This window comes from Rhopilema esculentum, chromosome 19, assembly GCF_057945365.1.
Source record: "Rhopilema esculentum isolate cy_ngs chromosome 19, ASM5794536v1, whole genome shotgun sequence".
NCBI lineage: Eukaryota > Metazoa > Cnidaria > Scyphozoa > Rhizostomeae > Rhizostomatidae > Rhopilema > Rhopilema esculentum.
This window is the reverse complement of record NC_142833.1, coordinates 5452847-5473567: the sequence shown is the minus strand read 5'-3', so window position 1 is coordinate 5473567 and position 20721 is coordinate 5452847. Positions and strand designations below refer to the sequence as shown.

Sequence of the window (20721 nt, the reverse complement as noted above, 5' to 3'; positions counted from 1 at the left end):
ATGAGACGCCTACTCCACCTTCTGTCATTTAAAGATTCCCAGCCAAGCTCCTCGTATATTTTATTTCTCGAAGTACCTTTCCATGCACCTGTTATAGCTAAGCCAGCAAGGCTAAAATTTGGTGAAGGTGCGTAGTTTCATGTGCTGAAAAAAGACAAGAGTCAGACTCCCACTCAAAACTGCCCCCATATGCTATTTTTAGAGTGGGGTAATTGGACCCAGTCCATTTGAGGAGCATACCTCATAAATCCACTGCAAATAAATATACAGAGCTAAAATTTGGTGAAGGTACGTAGTTTCATGTGCTGAAAAAAGACAAGAGTCAGACTTCCACTCAAAACTGCTCCCATATGCTATTTTTAGAGTGGGGTAATTGGACCCAGTCCATTTAAGGAACATACCTCATAAATCCACTGCAAATAAAAATACAGAGCTAAAATTTGGTAAAGGTACGTAGTTTTATGTGCTGAAAAAAGACAAGGGTCAGACTCCCACTCAAAACTGCCCCCATATGCTATTTTTAGAATGGGGTACTTGGAACATTTTTAATTCAAATTTTTATATTTTTAAGACTCTGACACCCAGGATAGCTCAGTCATTGCAGTACATTACCTCTATTCAAAAAACAGTAAATGAAAAAGGAGCTTTTGGCAGTAGATGGGGCCAAGTTTATGACATTATTTTCCGAAAAATGGCGGGTCAGGCCAGAGCTAAGCAAAATGGAATGCAAATCATCTCATGTCAACTCCAAACTGAAACTTTCTTAGTTCACTGTGTAATCTCCCTAGATCAGGTGTTTGCCGTCTGGCAATGGATATTCTTATAGCCATGTGTTTGTGTGCAGCAATGTGTTTGTGTGAACTCTATTCTTGATGAACTTCAGCTGCAAGAAATTCTGCTTCTTGTGAGGGTTTTGATCTTTTTTGCTTATGCATAGGCTCCAATGTTTCAATTGCTAGAGATACGAAGTAATTCATGTAGATGGAAAATATTTTCAGCCCGTAGCCATTTTGTAAGACGTTCTTTAAATTGTCAATTCGGAAAGAACTAAGGTTGTAGAACTTAGTGGGCCGTAGATTGTCCGTCCCTGGCCTATAGGGTCAACAGTCCATATATGTCTGTTAGTATGTGTTCCGTGTGTATTTTGGCAATTTCATCTGTGAGGATGTTGAAAACCATCCGGGATCTCAGGCTTCTTGAGTATTCTCTATTGAAAGGAAGATTTGTTCTTGGGACTATTATCCTTCTGCGATAAGGAGATTTGGAATGCTGTCACAATTCTAGTTTGTCTGTTATCTGCTTATGTGGTTGAGATAAATTAAAAGATCTTTCGTCTGTACATGATATCTCGGATACTGGCAGCTAAAGTAAAAATCGCACAAAAGACTCTCTAGCCTTACTTTTATCACTAGGAGTGGCTTTTCAAGTAGTCGAGCAGATATTCACCTTCGTCAATTCAATTTCGATGTTTCATGTCTCGTTACAACGTTTATTCGGTAGGTTTCTTGTAGCAATCTTCGCATTCTTCTTCCTAGAGTTGCAATCACTACTCCCGTGGCTTTATTATTTCCTTTCGCTTGTTATTTGTTTCTATCTTCGATTGTATAATATCACAGCAAAGGGTTTAGGTGGTACCAATTGGGGTTTCCCTCGTGCAATCGTAAGGGCTTTCAGTAGTTGATTGAGTTTTCATCAGCATCAAATAATACTAGTGGTTTTAATCTGCACGTCAAAGTTTCACAACGATGCGGTTTTCAGCCGACCGGCCCTATACATCCAGTAAACACAAGTATATCTACAATATTTATTTTAGAAGAATCTTTTAATGTGCCATTGGAATAATAATATTCGTTTCTGATGTCTTATGTTATAACCGTCATACAAACAATGCTATTAACAACCTATTTATCGATTAACAATGGTTAGAATATTCTTTTACATGCATGGTTGATATCCTAGTGTAGTAGTTCAGGCTTCTGGATCTGATGATGGCTATGGCCATCTTGTGGTCAATTCAAAGATGATATTGTTAGTTTTAGGAGCATTTAAGTTCCCTTTTTTCGTAAAATTAGGTTTGACCATGACCCGATCCACACTCAGGACCATGACCAAAATTAATATCCTCGAAGAAGATTAGTCACAAACCTGTTTTCAAAAACTGCCCATTTAAGACCTAGGCCATATTTTGATTAAAATCTATTGCACTACAAGAATAAAAACATGGATGCCCTCTAAGAGGGTTCTTCTGCATGTAGCATTTGCAAAGAGTCCTTAACAGCGATGGTTTCTTGTTATGCTAACCAGGGGAACTTTTGACCTCTTGTTATGAAATTACATTGCTTAAGAAAATAAACCATTGTCCTTCCTTTCTTAAAAGAAGATGGAGCCCCATATACCCTAGAGCTATTATGTGTGTAACTCCATACCCCTTTTAATGAAGAAATTATCGTAAAAACCTTGTGTGCAAATAGTCTTTTAAAGACGCATACAACATATGCCATGTAATATGCTTCAACCTACAATTCTTTGAAGAAATGTTCTAGTTTCTTTTATTTAGAGCAGTTAACGCTGTTCATATAAGTCTTATTTTCGAAAATCAATTATACTGCATCTGATAATCAAGATGTTTTCACACGTTTTCTGATAAAGAAAATATGTCCAAATCTTCTCAAGCTTTCAGCTGGGTAAAGATTCTTAAACAAACCTATTGATAAAGGGTTCAACCCTGTGTGAACACTCGGAGCTTTTCTTTTACTATGTCTCTAGGTAGGCATTGTTAAGTATCATTAACGTTAGCAATTTGAGGAAGGGCGTTAAATTGACGGATGTTTTTGGGAGGGTGAAAGGAACAAAATTTACGACTGATGATAAACCAGTTGTAAATTTGTGCTAAAAGTGTACCAAGTCTTTTCTTACAGAATCTAAACATTGTTCGGTTTGGTCGTCTCCTTTCTCCGTTAGGGGAATTCTCGGAAATAGCGTTATGTAATATCTCTCTCTGATGCAAAAAGGCATTGGAGTTACAACTCAGATTTCCGATAATTCTCAAATTTTCTGACTAACTTCAAAGAATTTCAAGGACTGGGGGGAGGGGGTTGAGACACCCCCCAAAACACCCCCTGTAGTCACGTGTATGTATTATATCCTACAAAAAAGGATTTAGAACTTTTTAGTCCTTATAGTATCTTTCTTTGTTAATCTTTCTTTGATTTTGCAATGAAGATTTGTTGAGAAATCTATTCTTTAAGAATTGTATTGTCATGAAACCAGCGCAGAATCGCATCCTAAGTTGGATGGACTTTTACCTGTTGAGATGTAGTTTGTTTTTGATAAAGTCCGCTTTTGAGCTTCTGAATCTGTAATTTCCATTATTGCAATTCATCATGAAACAATTCTTTCGATTTCAAAGTTAATCCTAACAGAACCCTTTTTAGAAAACAACTCTTACAATGGCCTAAAAACCAAAATCAACTTATAAGTCGTAAGTCGCATATTTTATTTATTCTCCATTGACCTTCTTCTAAAGAGAATGTGCTCCTTTCAAAATAATCTGCAAGTCAAGCCATGCATCCTTTTTTACAGTTTCTTTTTGTAGACTATTCAATTAGGGAACTTTTAAAGTCTTGGAAGATTGATATAAAAGTCATTTGAAGGCCTATTTTGATCAGGCCCCTGAGTTATCGAACTAAGGTGCCCTATAATTTCGCTGTTTAAGCTATCTCCGCAAGCAGATAAAATACATTCAAATAAACAAGTTTTTTTCGCATTTTGCTTTTTAAATCGGCTTTTTCCTTTAAATTAAAGATGAATTTAATTCGCCACATTTAACATACTCTATAGTTTATAAAACTATTTAATTTTATAGACATCCTGAGGGAAAAACCTACTTACTGATAAATGAGTTTTTATCAGTCACCTTACAAGCTCAATTCTCTTTGAAATCAGTGATATAAAGAGCTTCACTCAGAAAAGCCTGGTCAAGGAACAATAACTTGTGGCTCTACGCCCCTTTGTTTTCCCCTCGCTTGTCTACTGTCTTTCCAATGTGCCGTGAAGCTTTCCATTCAAGCCATTTGGGCCTATTCTGCTATCAACATTTTCTAATTTTTCAAAACAAAACCACAAATTAGAAGCCAATAACTCTCCCAAAACTGGGAACCGCCAACATGCCTTACGCACCACCTTAAGGAAGGTTTTTCCTTATCATGATAACTTGGACCATCAATTCTGGCAGTATTAAATCAGAATCTGTCTCTTCCTCTGAAGGTCCTAAGCATTGTTGAAGGTACATCAAAAGTCCTTGACATTTGTTAGAATGACGACTTTCCAGTGTCTTGTGAGTTTAACATGGCAATTTGTTAAATCGTGAGGACAGATAATGTGACTAAAAATAGGGTTAACGTAGCCAGATCACATCTTTGCCCCTTCTTAGTGAGGAGTCATTAAATTTCCAATGATGCACTTTAAGTAACCTATGTACGAAGTTGCTGATATGGGGACATTGTGTATCTAAAGGCCTCGTTCACATCCTTGTCAATTGTATTCAAGATGAGGGAGCGTGAAAATTAAATATTTTATTGAGAACCATGGTTTCTGCTGGAGGGAAATTTTCTACTTGCAATTGTCCACTCGGAACCAAAACGAATCAGTTCCGACTTATATTCTAGGGTTTTCGATTTTTGGTGGTCAGAATGAAAAAGAGTCTTGGCTTGCAAAGGATTCCATCACAAATTATTCGTTCACAAACAGATTCATCTGTTACTGAATACAATGATTGTTTAAGTGTCTAAATTTTAGTAACTGACCCTCTCCCTCGCTGCGCATGTTATCGATTCATATACAACTACTTAATGTACCTAGGTTCTGAGTAACCTCCATTCGCTACCAACCTTCCCAGTCTCTCCCAACGTATGAGCCTTTGGGCTTGAAAAATCAAATTATTCTGCTAATATCATACTAGTTTAAACCTAGTTTTACTCATTTTTAACCTGTATTTTTAAAGCTATTTAGAAATCTCTCCTCGTTAGTTCTTATTTGTTACATGCCCTACCGAGAAGTTACGAGACACGTCACTCGTTACCAATCTCCCAAAACATCCAACGTTCGTAACTTCAGTCTTTTAATTCCCTAACTTATTCACCACCTTTTCAATTGCTGATAACTTTGTTTTAAGATTCAAAATATAACCCCACTGAAGCATTGTCCACTGTTCTTCTCTCCAAATAAGAATCAATCTTCGACGGCCACCTAAACGGGTATGCTTTTCATGTTGGTGACATAAATATAGTGTTTTTGCAACGATTTTGCCAGTAGAAGCTATGTCTTGATTTCTCGAAATTAACTAGATAATTGTTTTGAATCATGACTGTACAGGAATTTGTTTCCATCTTTAACCGCCTTAAATTTCCCATTTATTTATTGAACTGTATAACAATTTTCGGTTTTATAAAACTCGAAAATGGCTCTGGAAAGAGCAAAAAGTTTACAACATGCCCGAGCGTTTCGTCTAATGCCAATCAAGTATAAAATATAAGAAAAATGATTGAATGTTTAAAGCTAGGGAATATATGTGCCAAGTTTAAGATCGAAAAAGGGCCAATCAGAAATGCGAGTACATGACTGTCAAAGTTGCCCCATCACTGCAACTTTACGGACGCTAATTTCCTAGCGTAGAGTTTTCGATCTATATTCTGACATTTTATACTTTGAAGAGTGTCAGACGAAAAGCTATAGTACACTCAATTGTTTCTTTTTTATTATTATAATCTTAATGTCAAGAAATAAAACCAAATATCTGGCTTTTCGTTGGCTAAACTAAGAGTATGTATTTATAGTTGTCATTCTAGGTAGCTTCACGACTACGTAGATCTTATTCCTCAATTGTATTCCTTAGTCTTGTATTAAATATGTATATTCTGTGGACGTAATCTACTTAGCAGCTTTGGGTTTTACAGTCCTCGGAGTATTCACTTCAAAATGACCATCAAATGTTTTAGGCATTAGTAATGAGTGCCCCGTGTTGAACATAGTATCTGGTTCTCACTCACCAACGTAGTGTAGAGCTATTGCTACATGTGTTTGGGAACCTTTCAATTTCAAAAATCAAAATAGGATTCCAGGGCTATGTTTTTTTTAGATTTTATCAATAATTTTCTAGATATGGGACTTGCATCTAGAATTGTTGACAACGGATTCGGAAATTTCCACACCGTACCGACAACTAGCACTTGCAGCACTCCCATATGCTTTTTATTATAAACTTCTTCCAGACAGATTATCAATTCTCGCCTTATATATGTTTTGCCGAAATCAAACCTTATCCTTATTCTTGGAATTGGGATCTCAAAAGATGACGTAACAACAGCAAGAAAACAGTGTGGATTGTTTATAAAAGGGAATTTTTCATCCAACCCAAACCCTGACTGATTTCTTCTTTAAGAGAGAAATTTCTTAAAGTTTAAGGTTGTGTCTATAGGCTTTTAGCGGAGGAAAATTCATTTTGGCTATCGATAGAAAATATTTTTTTCAAAATTCATTTTGATTACACCTTGAAGAGAAAATCAATCAATAACTCAATTCAGTTCTGGTATTTTCTTGATGGTTACTTCGAAAATTTTGCAAAATATGTCTTCTAATCTGTTTCTTTTTTGGGGGAAAACAGCTGGCTAAGTGATGGGGTTTAGAAACTTTCCTGCCCGGCTTTGCTTCTCTGAAATCGGTCTGTTTTACGATATCCCCAACAGGATCAGAGCGTTACAAGAAGACCCCCCGTAGGAATCGGTGTAACGTAATCTGGCGATTCGATTTGAATGTAGAATTAGACATTTGGTTTGTTAATCTTAAATGGCTCTAAACAGGAATTGAGCTGTTTGCTTCCATGGGGAAACCTTCTCCTGTTCTTTCACCAACCAAAATGGATTTATTTATCAAACGCGCCCCGTCGTATTGACGGTTTAAAAGTATTCACGGTAGACGAAGCATGCACAGCAACAAGTAACAAGGAGAGAGACACATTGTCTTACGAGCTGTTTAAGCGAAATTAGAAACGTTAAGAATCATTGGCTGGAAAGATAGAATTTTCACTCCATTTGTGTCTTCTTTTCAGCTGATGAACATTTTTGAGAAGGAGTATCAAGTTTGAGGCTGCTGACCTGCGCATGTTTAATCAAAGACCCCAAATGGTTGGTAATTGCGACATGTAAAGTATGAAGAAGTGAAGAGAAAATCATTTTGAAAGGTATTTTTAACAATCTTATGTGCCATTATGACGCTTAAGGAAAATAGTTTCTTGACATATTTCTAGACCACGAAAGCACGAAGGAAAAACGTTGTCTTTAAACCAAATCTTAAAACCTTTAAACCAAAATTAAAAAACAAGAATCAATGTGTTTTCTTTTGTGTACAGATTCACATTTGCTAAAACCCTTCAAAATATTTAGTCAACATAAAGACTTTTATTTAAGGAGTATAAATGTCGCAAACTTCAAAATTATCGTTGACTTCCCAAGTCCGCTAGATTAGTAAGATATTTAGGAAGTATTTTGCTAAGAAGTGTCAAAGAATTATCCTTTTTTCAAAAAATGTATAATCCTCTTTATATTTGAGCACAAAATACACAACGAAAAGTTTTGTTATTATCATTGAAATCTTCAGAAAACTCAACTGAGTTTAGTTCGGAACTTTTTGCATTCAACTGCTTTACGTGAAGAAACATTTCAAAGAAGATCTTTTTTCATTTTTCAATTACTGAGCCACATTGGTTGCTCAATTAGAAGCACTTTCATTAATTTATTTTTTTATTTGAAATTTATCGGGGCAAAGGAAATAGCACCTACTGCACGCGAGACTTTTTTCGAGCTTCGGTTCGATTTAGGTCAGTCAGCTCCTCACCAAAAACAGTTAAGACATGTTGTATGCTTTAATTGATAAAATCGTGACTGGAATCTAAAGCCAGAAGACCTGTTTTGAAGTGACTTTATCACTTACAAGTTGATTCGAACATAATATGTGACATTTAGTGACCTTGATTTCAAATATATTAAAATAGATTACGCAACTGTACCACAAATGTCCTTCTGTCGTACTTAATTCACTCAATTTATCAGCAGAAACTTGTAATTGTGCATCAAATAGCCATGAGCGTGTTATCGAAATCTGATGTCACAACATAAGAATGGGAGACGCGTGGAAATCCACATTTATCTTCCCTTTATTTTGATGTTATTTAGGTTGCTAGTAGATGCTGATTGAGACCAGAAATTGCCGCAAATGTTTTGGTCTTTTCTGTGATGAGATTACGCGCCTGTGACGTGACTCGGATGTGAACCCGCTATAGCTTTTGACTTGACGATGAACGCTGACATTGCTTAAAGATGCAAGTTTGGACATGGCCATCATAATACACTAGCTTTGCTTAATAAGAAATCCTCTATTAAAACCGATTTAGAAATATTTCTGAAAATTAAAAACTCATATTGAAGTGATTGAAGTCATGTTTTGTTCGTTGCTCATGTATTTCACTTTATATGTGATGTGCAAACAAATAATCTCCTAAAACTATCACGATTGACTCTCAATTACGTCATCATGAAATTAAGCTCCTTATCCAATCTTGATAATGTAAAGTTTTCAAATTTTGCCAGCTGAAGTAAACATTATAAATTTAATGCACTTTAAATATTCCAGCCAAACATTAAAAAACTGTTTTAATTGGGTAAATATCTAGGGTAGGTTATCGTCGTCTGTTATTTATCTAGAGATTGGTTCTAAATACCTCTTAAATGATAACAATGTTGAACACTGAGTGTTGGGGACCATGTTCCAGCACTTTTTGTAGGAACTCTGTTGATGTTCTTGCGCCCTCTAGCACTCCATTACCCTCCTTGTCTATCCATCCCCCTCTTTCCCGGTCAACAAACAAGTTGTGTGCCCCCTTCTCCATCAATATGATTTCGATACTATTTGCTTGTATAACCAGTAAACAACCTTTTTGCTTCCCAAATTTTACTAACAGCCTGTCATACTCACCGTATGCAGTTTATGTAGAGTCTGTTCTCAGATAAATTGTTGTGTGAATTTTCATTTATTTCTTAAAAGGGAGTGGGAAAAGTGGCGATTCCCCCGGCTGAGGTTTTTGAAGAAGGTCGTTGAACGTAAAGGGAATTCCAAGGCCATGCCAGAATCACACCTGATTTTCTTCGCCAGTTGACACAGGCTTATACTGGTTGTTGGCCGGAGAGGCACTTTCTTTTCAAGCAACTGTGTATTAGCTCAACATGATTTACTCTATCGATTACAAATTGCCTGGTGCAGTACTGTTACTGTTATACTTGTTATGTAAGCACTGCTGAATAATGTATCTGACAATCGAATATAGCTGCTGAATCGCTTATGACGTTTTCTACTGTTTGCAGGATGGTCCTATAAGCACCCTATAATGATGGAAGATCGTAAATGGCAAAGATGAAGGCTAGAGAACTGGTTGAAGCATTTTTCATCTGCAATGTATCGATTTTGTTGCTTCTACTGATGAACACCACTGCAGGTCAACAGTGGATGTGAGTATGCTTTATTCCATTCTAATACCTTCTCGCTCCTTCTTTTCAATTAGCTGCTCAGGATTAAGGATCGTCTAAGAATGCTGTACTGCATATCATATTTGGAGGTCAAAATTTCAACCAATTTATTTTGTCCAAAGCAAAATATTTTGGTATATATGGAGAACACATAGCTTATGGCAATGTGCTGGAGGGTAACAGGTAAATAATCACAGATCTAAGTGACCAATAGAAAGTGTTAATGAATTCTTCAAGATGATTTTTCGTGCAAAATTGGCGCTAAATGCGGCGCAAAATGAAGGTTACTTAACGAGTAATCTTTATTTCGTTGTCTTTCATATTTTCTTCGAAGTAGAAATATTTAGCATGCGAAACAATTTTTTCAGTTTTCTTCTCTTTATCCCTTTATTTTGCATTTGATTCAAGATTATCCTTACAAACAGCCAAAGTCTCAAATCTTAAGAACCTTTAATTAAAAATTTTAAAAGGAGAAAGTTCGTCTTTCCTTTTTACGTTTGAGATGATACTCAAACATTTTTTTATACTTAATAATATTATTTATATATTTTTTAGACTGATAATTACCACAACTTTTTCTTAAATTTCTATAAGCAAATTTGCACTTTATAAACTAGCAAACCGAGATAGAACTAGGGAATAATCGATGTCACTCCGACATTCATCAGCTCGAACGGTTTTGCATTCCTCTCCAATTTTCCTGTTTGCATTCTTCTTCAACTCTCTCGATACGCTTGAACTCTTGCATTCGCTAACTCGAACCATTTTCATCCTTTCCTTGGAGGTTCAGGAATAATCTGTACGTAATTTTTTTGATAAACAGTAGAATTTTAATGAAAAACCTGACGAACAGCGAAGAGCTCGTTTGTGGCAGATGATTGCAACCATTCAGGCTGGAACGAGCTGCGGGGGGCAGCTATTGCGTGAAAAAAATAAAATTCTGTTACACGCATTAAATGTTTATAAGTAACTAACAGCATTTGCTTCTTGAGAAAGACAGTTTTGTTTTCAAAACCAATAACGTGACTAGAAATACTGAGGCTCGTTGCATTAAAAATGAATGAGTGATCAGCGCGTCTTTTTCCTAATCCCACTAGAAGTGCAAAATCTTGTTGCACTTTTGATTAACTCTTAGGTGTGTTTGTGATGTGAGAAGACGGCGAGCTAAATATGTTTACATTTCAGCTTACACTGACTGGTTGTACATATCTTTGAGCTCTCTAGTATTGTTTCTCTTTTTTTTAACATGATAATACCCGGCCCAAGGTTTCCCATTTCTGCAAAATATTTACCAATGTTTGCGATGACTGCAATCAAGCAGGCGAAATACAATTCTATTCACTTCTTATTGTTTTGCTTTGCTTGCGTTGAACGAGTTGAAGCAAGTATGGCACCCCCTTTTTGGAAATTGTGCGGCCCTTTTGAAGAATGAGAATCAGGTGAAAAAGTTTCTGACACCAATAGGTTAATTTGCTTCAAGCATTACTTTAAAGTTATGTTGTTTATTCCGAAAATGGATCTGAAATTGTTGTATACAGCGTTCTCTCGTCATCAATTTTTGAAAATTTTTCAGCGCCCCCACTACAAACTGCCCCTCCTTCAAGATTTCTCTGGATCCGCCCCTGGTTTCGCTTTGCTTGCGTATGGACAAACAACGTAGAGGAAAGTAGCTATTGCATAAGAGCAGAAATTAAGAATCATGTACTCGCATTCACTCAATATGGCCGAGTCATTGCATTTTCGGATATCTTTCTAGAGGCACGATTTTTGGCTTTTCATTTCATTCTGTACTTTGCATGTGGTAAATTTAGTTTCTGTTTCTTCACGTTTAAATAAGATGTTGGCATTTTAACACAGGCTCGAGACACTGACTTCAGACCCTAGCTGCTTTCAAAAGCGTATAATTTCGGCAAAAAAATTGCTAATGTCTGACAGATCCTTTTTTTATCTCATCTTCAAGCTTACTATCGCAAACCTCACATTACCTTTGGGAACATAAGGCAATTCAAGGGGTAAAATCATATTTATTTTTACCTAACAGCTTTTCATTTTCCTCTGTATAAGCAGAGAGCCTACCTTGAATTTAGATAGGAAACGTAAACGTAAATGTAAATGTATTTTAGAGAAATATGATTTAAAATAATGCTATGCGCAGTTGGTTTTCAGATCAAGTGTGACAGTGACGTCATTGCAATATCAAAGTTTCCTATTTTCAAAAATTCATCACAAAAATGGTAATTATTTTACAACGTGGTAAGAAATGAATTCATTAGGTGAATTGGTTTTATTTAATGGAGTTACGAGTATTACAGTGTCTCTCACCGTTTTGCCACAATCTGTACTATTTTAATTGTAAGTGTAATGGTGCCATTGTAAGACTCTTTATGCTGTTAAATAGATCTCAAGTAGGAAGCTCTATTTATCAAAGTTTTGATATTTCACACCGCTTGCTGTTAACAACAAATAGCATAAATCTAAAGACCCTCCAACAGTCTTCCAATTACCAAGGTAAACCATTGCGAGAAGGTTAAAAATGATGTCCGGAGTAGATATATTTCTCTAAAAGCATTCTCAGACTTCAGGGTGTTAACTGTAAAATTTCTTTTCGTATAATGATTTTCTATTTATAAGGTTTCTTGATTTTCATCATTTATAGTTGCTAGTTTCTTATTTAAAGCACTATACGCACATAATATGTACGCCTGATAGACCTTTCAATAGAATAACAGGCTCTCGAATTCAGAAGTACTTTACAGTGCGTTGTGACGTCTTTTGCTCATCTCTAGAATTGTCATAGTCTTTTCGAAGGGTAATTAGATGGTGGAGGGGGTAAGCCTTTTCTTGAGTAAAGAGAAAGACAATTTCCTTTTTTGAAAAAATTGAATGTCACCAGGGCTGAAGAGGCAATTACCCCCCCCCCCCCAGTTATTATGCTAAGAAGAAAGGTCCTGACAACCGTGCTTGATGCAAATCTACACAACAGTTTGTTCGACACCGAAGTTGCCTAAAAAGACAAACTGTTCTCAGAAGTATAGCATCATATGTATCCTTCTGTTGTTTTGAGTTCGCTATTTTTCTGTTTGTAACGGACTAACTTCGAATTATGCTTTGTTGCCCATGTAGCACAAATGAATTCTAGAGGATGCCGTGCGTTCTTAACATAACAGCAAAATAACACAATTAAACTCTCTGTCTAATCCAACATATTTGTTTTATAGTTAAAACCTTTGTTTTCCAATATTTTCCCATAATCTTCTTATTTCCAGAGCTGATTCTGCAAAGCCTATTATTCCCTTAAATGAGCTACACTCAATTTTAATAAAAAACCGGCTGTAGGCAAGTAAATGTCTGACTCGTCGGAAATTTAAGAGAAAACGCCATTGCTAGCCGCTGAAGAGATTACGAGAATTGGTGTTATTGATTCGAATGGTGTATTTGGCTCCATTAACAGTTGATCAGACGGTTTTAAATGAGGGTATTCAATATGTTTTTCGGGGAAGCACGAATCGTCAATTTTCGGAGTCGGGAACCGGGCTAGAAACGTAACGAGAATTCTGAATGCCTTTGCCATGCTCGGTGCCAGAGAAGCGCCTTCCATCGAATAATTTTTGGCATCGCTTGCATCATTTATATTTTTGTCATCGACCAAGTCCCATTTATCTTAAGATACACAGTGGGGCTGATTTCTCCTACATTCGATAGTGTATGGCTCTCCTAAAGTTCTTAGTACACAGTTTCATGGTGCGTCACAAAACATTTTTACATAGAAACCTTTTGAAGCGAAATTGAACTTTGTTGTCATAATTTTCAGGGTAATCAGGGTAATCATTGGTCAATCAGGGGGTGAGGGGTAAGTGTTTTGATGTGAGTATTGTACGGACTGTTCAATGCTCACAAACATTGAAAAGACACATCTTCTCGACTATTTTTTTGGTGGCAGCCTTTGTCGAGCTTTGGCTTTGTGTGTCTCGGGAATTAGCAGATTAATCAACAGACAACTTTGTGGGAACTATGTTGTTGTCACGTGCACTTTTCTTGTGACTGTGCTCTCATCCAGTTATGAGACCTCGACTCTAATGACAAATTTATGTACCATCAAGGACAAAAATGTTCATTTAATTGCTGGATTTTTTTCACTTTAACGCACATAGCGTGGTACATCCTCCATTACTATTGAATCCAACCACCCTGCGCCAAGCTTGCATTTTCAGCTCATAAACCGTAGAATTTTATTTGAACTGAGAGTTTTGACTTTTTAAGCATGATTTCTGAATAGCATATATTATAACTGAATGGCAGGGGCATGTGGCATAAGGGACGTTCTTTTAAAATTCCATTTGGGAAGAAGGATTACAATCACTTCTAACGCTGGTTGTGCAAAAATATATCTTTTTCTACTCCCAACAGACTAACATTGTTGTTTCATTTTTATTGGAAAATGATGGTTGCTTTAGTGACACAAGGGATTTATTCATTATTTAGAACTCAACTTACAATACTGCAAGGAAACGTAATCCAACAATAGATTTACCTAGCATCCCACATTGATAAGAAGACAAAACCTTGGAAGGGAAGGCAATCTTTTGAACTATTACCGTTTATCCAATTCGGTTTTAGTCACGCCCCAATTAGTTTTTCCGACAGTACAACCAGAGATGTGAGTGAAAAGAAAAAACTATTTGTTTCCATTGCTCATTCTTGATATCCTATTGTTTGTTGGGGAGACGAACAGGAAAAAGTCTTCAAATGTGTGAGGCAACGCTCTGCCGTCTTCAAAGAACATGCGCATACGCAATTTTATTTTACGTAGGGATGCCTCACAGTTTTGGATACATTGTACTGTTTATCTTGTCCAACTACAATTGTTTCGTAGAATACAAATGCTGCACTCCAATGATATGTAGAAACGAGGTTAGGTTTGAAACGAGGTATAATTCCTAGCAGCATACTGCAAATTATTCACACACTAGTACCCCCGTCAAGTATTATTCAGATAAAAAGATGAAATGCTACAACTAGTCGTTATGTGTTTTTGTGTTTTTGTGTGCTGATGCATTTCGATGGATCACAAAAACGATTGCTACACCAATAGTTGTAAGGCTTAAACTCGAATACTACGATATTCTATTTTGGTTGTCTGATTGCTAACGAATTACTAGAAACGACATTCCGGGGAACAAAGGACTCTGGCTACCCCATTGCCGCTGCACGAAATTAAAAAATAATAACTAAAGTTAGTCTTAAACCTTATGTTACGAGACAATGACCAAGGCCGGATCGATTTGGAGGTCTGGATGAGAAAAATTTAAACAAAAAATTCTAGACAATCATTGTTGAAATTGTTCTTTCTTCAGAGATACTTCTCATTCTCGTTCTTTTTTCGATTGAGCATATCATCTATCTAGAAATTATGTGTAAGGCCTAATTTTATTCATGAGCTATGCTAAGGTATCATAGCCAGATCAAAATGGGAATTTGAAGAAAATCATATTGCTCAGTTGTTGGGAAAATTAGAAGATGCGATCCTTGCTGTTTCTCTTGCTCTATACCTTGCATGCGAGTTTTCAATTTGGCAGGGGTGTACTGGCATGGTGCCCCCTGCAATAATTTATATAAATATTAGTATATCAAAAAGATTTCATAACATTTACAAGATTTGAACAAAACGTCTTGAAACTAACAGAAGTAAAGAAATTCAATGTTACTGATTCTTTCATTTCAGGTCACTAGCCCTATCAACCAACCTCGGTTCTATGTCAAAGAGAGTGCAATGTGAATATTTCAAAGAACTAACAGCCCTTCAGAAAAGGTTCTGCAGAACCAATATCGAGTTGATGCCCAGTGTGATTAAGGGGTCCATAATGGCTTTAAAAGAATGCCAATACCAATTTAAATGGAGAAGATGGAATTGCTCCACCGTCAGAAAAGCACGAAAAAAGCAGATTTCACCGTTTGGACTCGCACTCAAATCAGGTACCATTTCTGAATATACAATATAAATCTATATTTTTTGATGATGTTTCAAAAAGCTGTAACGTGGTGTAAATCTACTATGCACCAAATGGAGACATAAATATTGTGGCGGTATAACAAGAGCCTGGCGGGTGTGTCCTTAGGTTAAATGGTCTTAGGTAAAATGTTTTTCTTTCAAAGGTACTCAGAATTTGAATATTTGATAGACATTCACTCTGTATTTCACTTGTATATCCATGGAGGATGAAGGCAGCAATACCATCAGAAGTTGTCTGTGTCATATGACAGACTTTGATGTTGTTTTTGAGCTTTAAACAAAATTTCATTTCGAGAATATTCAAATTATAAACATTTTGCTTTTCAAGTCATTAACTAACGATTTCCTCCTATTCGTCTCTTTCATTTATGTCATATAACAATGGCAACTACAATGTTTTTTACTGCTCGTAATCCTGTGTTTGTTGCTGCTATCACGTTTATTATTTCAAGAACGTATTTGATGCATTTCTAGTAGACAGATAGTGTGACACTAAATTGGTTAATACGCCTTAATTTTTGTTTAAGGTACCTGGTAGTTTGGAACTTGCTGTACCTTGCGTTAATGCATTAGAAACGATTACTACCGTACTTCATGAAACACACTCTCTCTCTCTCTCTCTCTCTCTCTCTCTCTCTCTCTCTCTCTCTCTCTCTCTCTCTCTCTCTCTCTCTCTCTCTCTCTGGAAACAAAATTCAGTTCACTGACAAATCAGATAAGGAATTAGGAAGGCTGTCTTTTCATGGGGAATGTGTGATATTTGCCTAAAATAAATTGTTTTTATTGGGGATTAGAAGAAGTAGTATTTTTACAAAGTAATTAACAAAGTGGTTTGAGTTTTCTACTAAGGTTTCTGGTGAGTATATAGTTAGGAACTAAAGTGTTTGAAACGTACAAACTGGTGACAAAAGTACTTGGTAACAAAAGCGTTTGGCACATAAAGAGTTGATGCAAGGGTGGTTAGTTTTAAATATATTTGGCGCATAAGGACACTAACTATTCTGTGTCATATGCCATTAGATAGGAATCGTAACATTCGAATTGAATTTGTTTGAAAATAGATTCACTGCAACAGTCTTGATGCTCCAACTGATGTTTTGCTATCAAAAAAATGTTAATGTTACATTGAGTAAAGTTTGTTTCAGCCAAAATACTCTTTTAGGTTGAAGCTTTGAAACTTGCATTTTCTTTGGACATGAAAGTTGATTAATAACGCTCATCATATTGTAAAAAATGATTTTAAACAATTATTTTGACATTGCGCTGTCAAAAGGGGGAAATTATATTCCAGTAAACCTGGGTATAGAAACGGACAAAATTGGCAGCATTAACAAACTAAATCGTTCTTTAGGAACTAGAGAGGCTGCATTTGTCCATGCCATATTCTCTGCTGGCATCGCCAATGCCATTACGAAGCAGTGCAGCACGGGAAAAATCAGTAGGTGCAGCTGTGATGCGAACCTTAGGGGCTATTCGAGGGCTGGTTTTCAATGGAGTGGTTGCAGCGACAATGTAGTTTTTGGAGTTCGGTTTTCTAAGGCCTTTGTTGATGGTTACGAACGAGAGAGGTGGACCAAGGCATGGACATTTGATAGAGTTTTGATGAACTTACATAACAATGAAGCTGGAAGAAAGGTTTGTAGCTGCCATTAAATTTGTAGCTTTTCCTTTTATGATGAATGTGATTTAAGTTTCAAAAGGCGAATCTATTTGATACCTCTAGGCCTAACTGTGAGAGAGTTTTGATTCAGCTGACATGTCCTTTTATCTTTTCCAAAAAAATGGCTTTGTCATGACCTTTGACACGTGTGATATATGTATGACCTTTGACATGACGGTTGACCTTTACAGATCAAATTGATAATTTTTTGGAGATGCCGGGTGATCTTTTAGATGGCCTTTTGCGTAACCTTTGGCACTTGATTTGTCTCTTGCAATTTGCTTTGTTTGGCAGTCTTACATTGTATCCAACAATACGCACTTATTTGATTGACATGGGCCTAACCGGCATTACACCAGCTTACGGTATAACAGGACATGTTTTAATTTCTATAAGGCAGCTGGGTTGATGTAAATCTTATTCACTTTCCTGATGACCTTAAGAGATTACTTTGATGCAGCTCTTTTATGTCCTGCATTTATGTTATTGTTTCGAGAAGGAGTAGATGCAAATAAGTAATGCAAATGTGCAAGACCAATATTCCGTTATTCGAAGTTGTTTGTTAATTGAGATTTCACTCTAAAAAATGCAAATTTTCCTGATAATGTAAGCAAACATTAAAATTTTTTGCAGTATAATCCCGGTAACTTGAATCCCCGATAACTCGAACTTGCCTTAACATAAGCTGTTTTTGTTTCGCACGGTAACTTATTATAATATGTTCGAGTCTCCGATAACTCGACATTTTGTTAACATGAACAATTTTAACCGTTCACTTTGAAGTTCGAGTTATCAGGATTTCACCGTAGTTCCAAGTGAAAGCTGCTTCAGTACCTAAAATACTCATCATTAGCTGAATGAAGTTGAAATTGTTATATTTTTTCATAGGCAATTGAGAATAATCTTGCCATGCGTTGCTCTTGCCATGGAGTGTCGGGGACGTGTTCAACAAGAACTTGCTCGAGGGTGATTCCCTCGTTCCAAGAAATCGGAATGAAACTCAAAGAAAAATTTGACTGTGCATCGATGGTAGCATTGCAGCGTGTTGGGGCCAGGATCGCATTACTTCCAAAAGACAAACGCCTGAAGCCTCTAACTAATCAAGATCTTGCTTATCTTAAGGAATCTCCTTCGTATTGTGACGCAAATAAAAGAGAAGGAAGCTTGGGTACTACTGGAAGATATTGTAACGAGCACTCGAAGGGCATTGATGGCTGTGCGCTGTTGTGTTGCGATCGAGGCTATAGATCTAGCATTGAAATTGTGAAAAAGCGTTGCAGATGCAAATTCAAGTGGTGTTGCCAGGTAACATGCGATACATGCAGCATTGCGCAAAAAGTCTACAAGTGTCGTTGAGAGCTCCGAAGCAAAATTCAGTTGTTGGCTGCTCGATAATACAAGCATCACCAAAACGAATTGCAAGGAAACATTTGTTAGACAAAAAGCAAGCTCTAGTTGCAGGCTAAATTATCTTTCTAGGTCATATTTGTAACTTAAAACTTAAATTTAATTTGTAACACAGCACACCAAAATCTTCCTTCATTCGACAAACTTCTTCTCTTTCACAATAGGTTCTATAAATCGTAGCTGGATGCTCAGTGATGATCATTTTTGTGCCGTTAACTTACTATGAAGGCATCAAACTTTGCATTCATTAGAAAAAAGGAACCCCGTCATAGCATATAATGATAAAAGGCATAATCACAGTTGCATTGCATAGTGATTTATCGACTTGGACAACTAGACAACTAGGGACTGTCGTCTCAATTTCCAATAACCTTTTGTCAAAATTTGATCTTTGACTCAATGATAAGCCCCCTGTACTATCCAAAGAAAAGAGCCTCATGAGAACTATTTCCTCCATATCTTTTTCGAAGGTAAATTAGCTGCAGAGCAAGATGGAGAGAATAGAGTATCACTGGGGCTGGAGGGGCAATCGCCCCCTTTTTTAGTATGTTAGAAAAGGCCCTGACCCCTCCCCCAAACGATAGGGAATACTTGACCACAAGCAACGTCTCTGTCATTAAAGGAAAAAAGAGGGAAATATTATCGAAGATAGATGGGCTCCTTTTCGTACTCGTGAACATATTGAAAGTTTGTCTTTAGAGTCAAGGACTGCGGAGCACTTATGTTCGGGGAAGGGTGGTAAAAGGGTTGTAGGGGCTCAACATGCTAAATACAAAAACAAGTTGATTCATTGTATGATTAAAATACGTTTAGTTACATGTGGGGCTAAGCTTCCCCCCCCCCTCCACCGCCAACTACCGTTTGCCTATTGAAGGTCATTATCTGCAATGGGTTTGAGTCTTCCAGAAATGGTTTTGAGGTAATCTGGTAAGTGATATTCCAAATCTGCATAATACACAGCCCATTATTCATACATTTCTATCGATGTTTTGCTTTTAGTTGATTAACTTCACATGAAGACTTTACAACTTTCATAAAGACAACTAAAAATCAATAGAAAATGCCATGTCACAAAATAAACGATTAAAGCAAACTAAAGGACATTTAGGTCGCTATTGTTGCAGTTTTTGTTTGAACTTGTAAATCACGATCAAAAAATTGTGTTTGAAAATGTATATTGGCAACATTGCTGAGCCTGTCTTGAAGCTTTGCTCCTTTGAATGAGAAGCACGTTTAGTCAGTGCTCGTTTCCAACATCAAAGGAAGATATTTTCGAGAGTAAAATCCACTTGCTTTTGCTTTCTATTCACGAAGTATTTGTGCAGAAAATACAGTCTTATGTATCCAACGATGTAGATAACGAAATTAAATTTGAAACGCTATGTAAATTTTAAATATTAAATAAACGTAAAGGTTTAAACCTTCTTTGTTTTTTATGTTCATTCCGTGGCTTCAGCGTCGTTTTTGGGCTGTAACTGGCGTTGTTCGTTTACAGCATTATCAGGGGGTGGTGGAGCATCTTTGAAACAAACGGCGGGAAAGCCTTCAAAAAAGGGGGCGAAATTTGGCTCTATAATAAAGCGTAAAACTTACATTGTTACTGCCTTCCTATCAAAGGTAGCTTTTAGGACAACTAGAAGCAGTGCTTATCGAGCAGTGTCCATGTTTTCTTGCTGATGTGCCTGGAATTTTAGATAGCTGGGGATACTCGTTGCTCAAAGCGAAAGGTTTGATATGTTATGTCAGGGACTCGTACCATATACCCTTCGATCGGTAGTCAGCGACGCTAACCACTCAGCCATCCTCAAACAACGTTTCAAAAAAATCACCAGGAGAGTTAATTTAGATGGTTGAATGTTGCTGCACATCATCTTTCTTTATATTTCATTCGAGAAGCTTTTTGGCGTTTTGGGACAAAAAGCTTCTTAGTTGGTTTCTTTCGAGACCTGCAGTTGCCTCATTGTTTTGAAGTTGTGCATTTTTGGAAGAATATAAACGCAGATCGTCACGAAGATCCTATGCAGTAAATATTTGGCCCTCCCAGTACAGATTCAGTTTCTAATAAACCA

General features: G+C 36.7%; 1 protein-coding gene across 1 annotated transcript; it reads left to right on the top strand.

The window, feature by feature from the left end:
• Positions 1 to 488: 488 nt before the first annotated feature.
• LOC135688038 (protein Wnt-4) lies at positions 489 to 20650 on the top strand. The gene is made up of 6 exons (XM_065204724.2): positions 489 to 1496; positions 7106 to 7237; positions 9414 to 9557; positions 15298 to 15548; positions 16937 to 17220; positions 18134 to 20650. Exons 3-6 carry the CDS (start codon positions 9454 to 9456, stop codon positions 18599 to 18601), a joined length of 1107 nt encoding a protein of 368 aa, XP_065060796.1. The 5' UTR covers positions 489 to 1496; positions 7106 to 7237; positions 9414 to 9453; the 3' UTR covers positions 18602 to 20650.
• The last annotated feature ends 71 nt before the right edge of the window (positions 20651 to 20721 follow it).

Excerpts from the sequence above, each read along its gene's own strand:
- LOC135688038 (XM_065204724.2), top strand. The coding sequence starts at position 9,454 with ATGGCAAAGATGAAGGCTAGAGAACTGGTTGAAGCATTTTTCATCTGC. Across the intron at positions 9,558-15,297 it reads ACTGCAGGTCAACAGTGGAT|GTCACTAGCCCTATCAACCA; the intron begins GTGAGTATGCTT and ends CTTTCATTTCAG. Across the intron at positions 15,549-16,936 it reads TGGACTCGCACTCAAATCAG|GAACTAGAGAGGCTGCATTT; the intron begins GTACCATTTCTG and ends ATCGTTCTTTAG.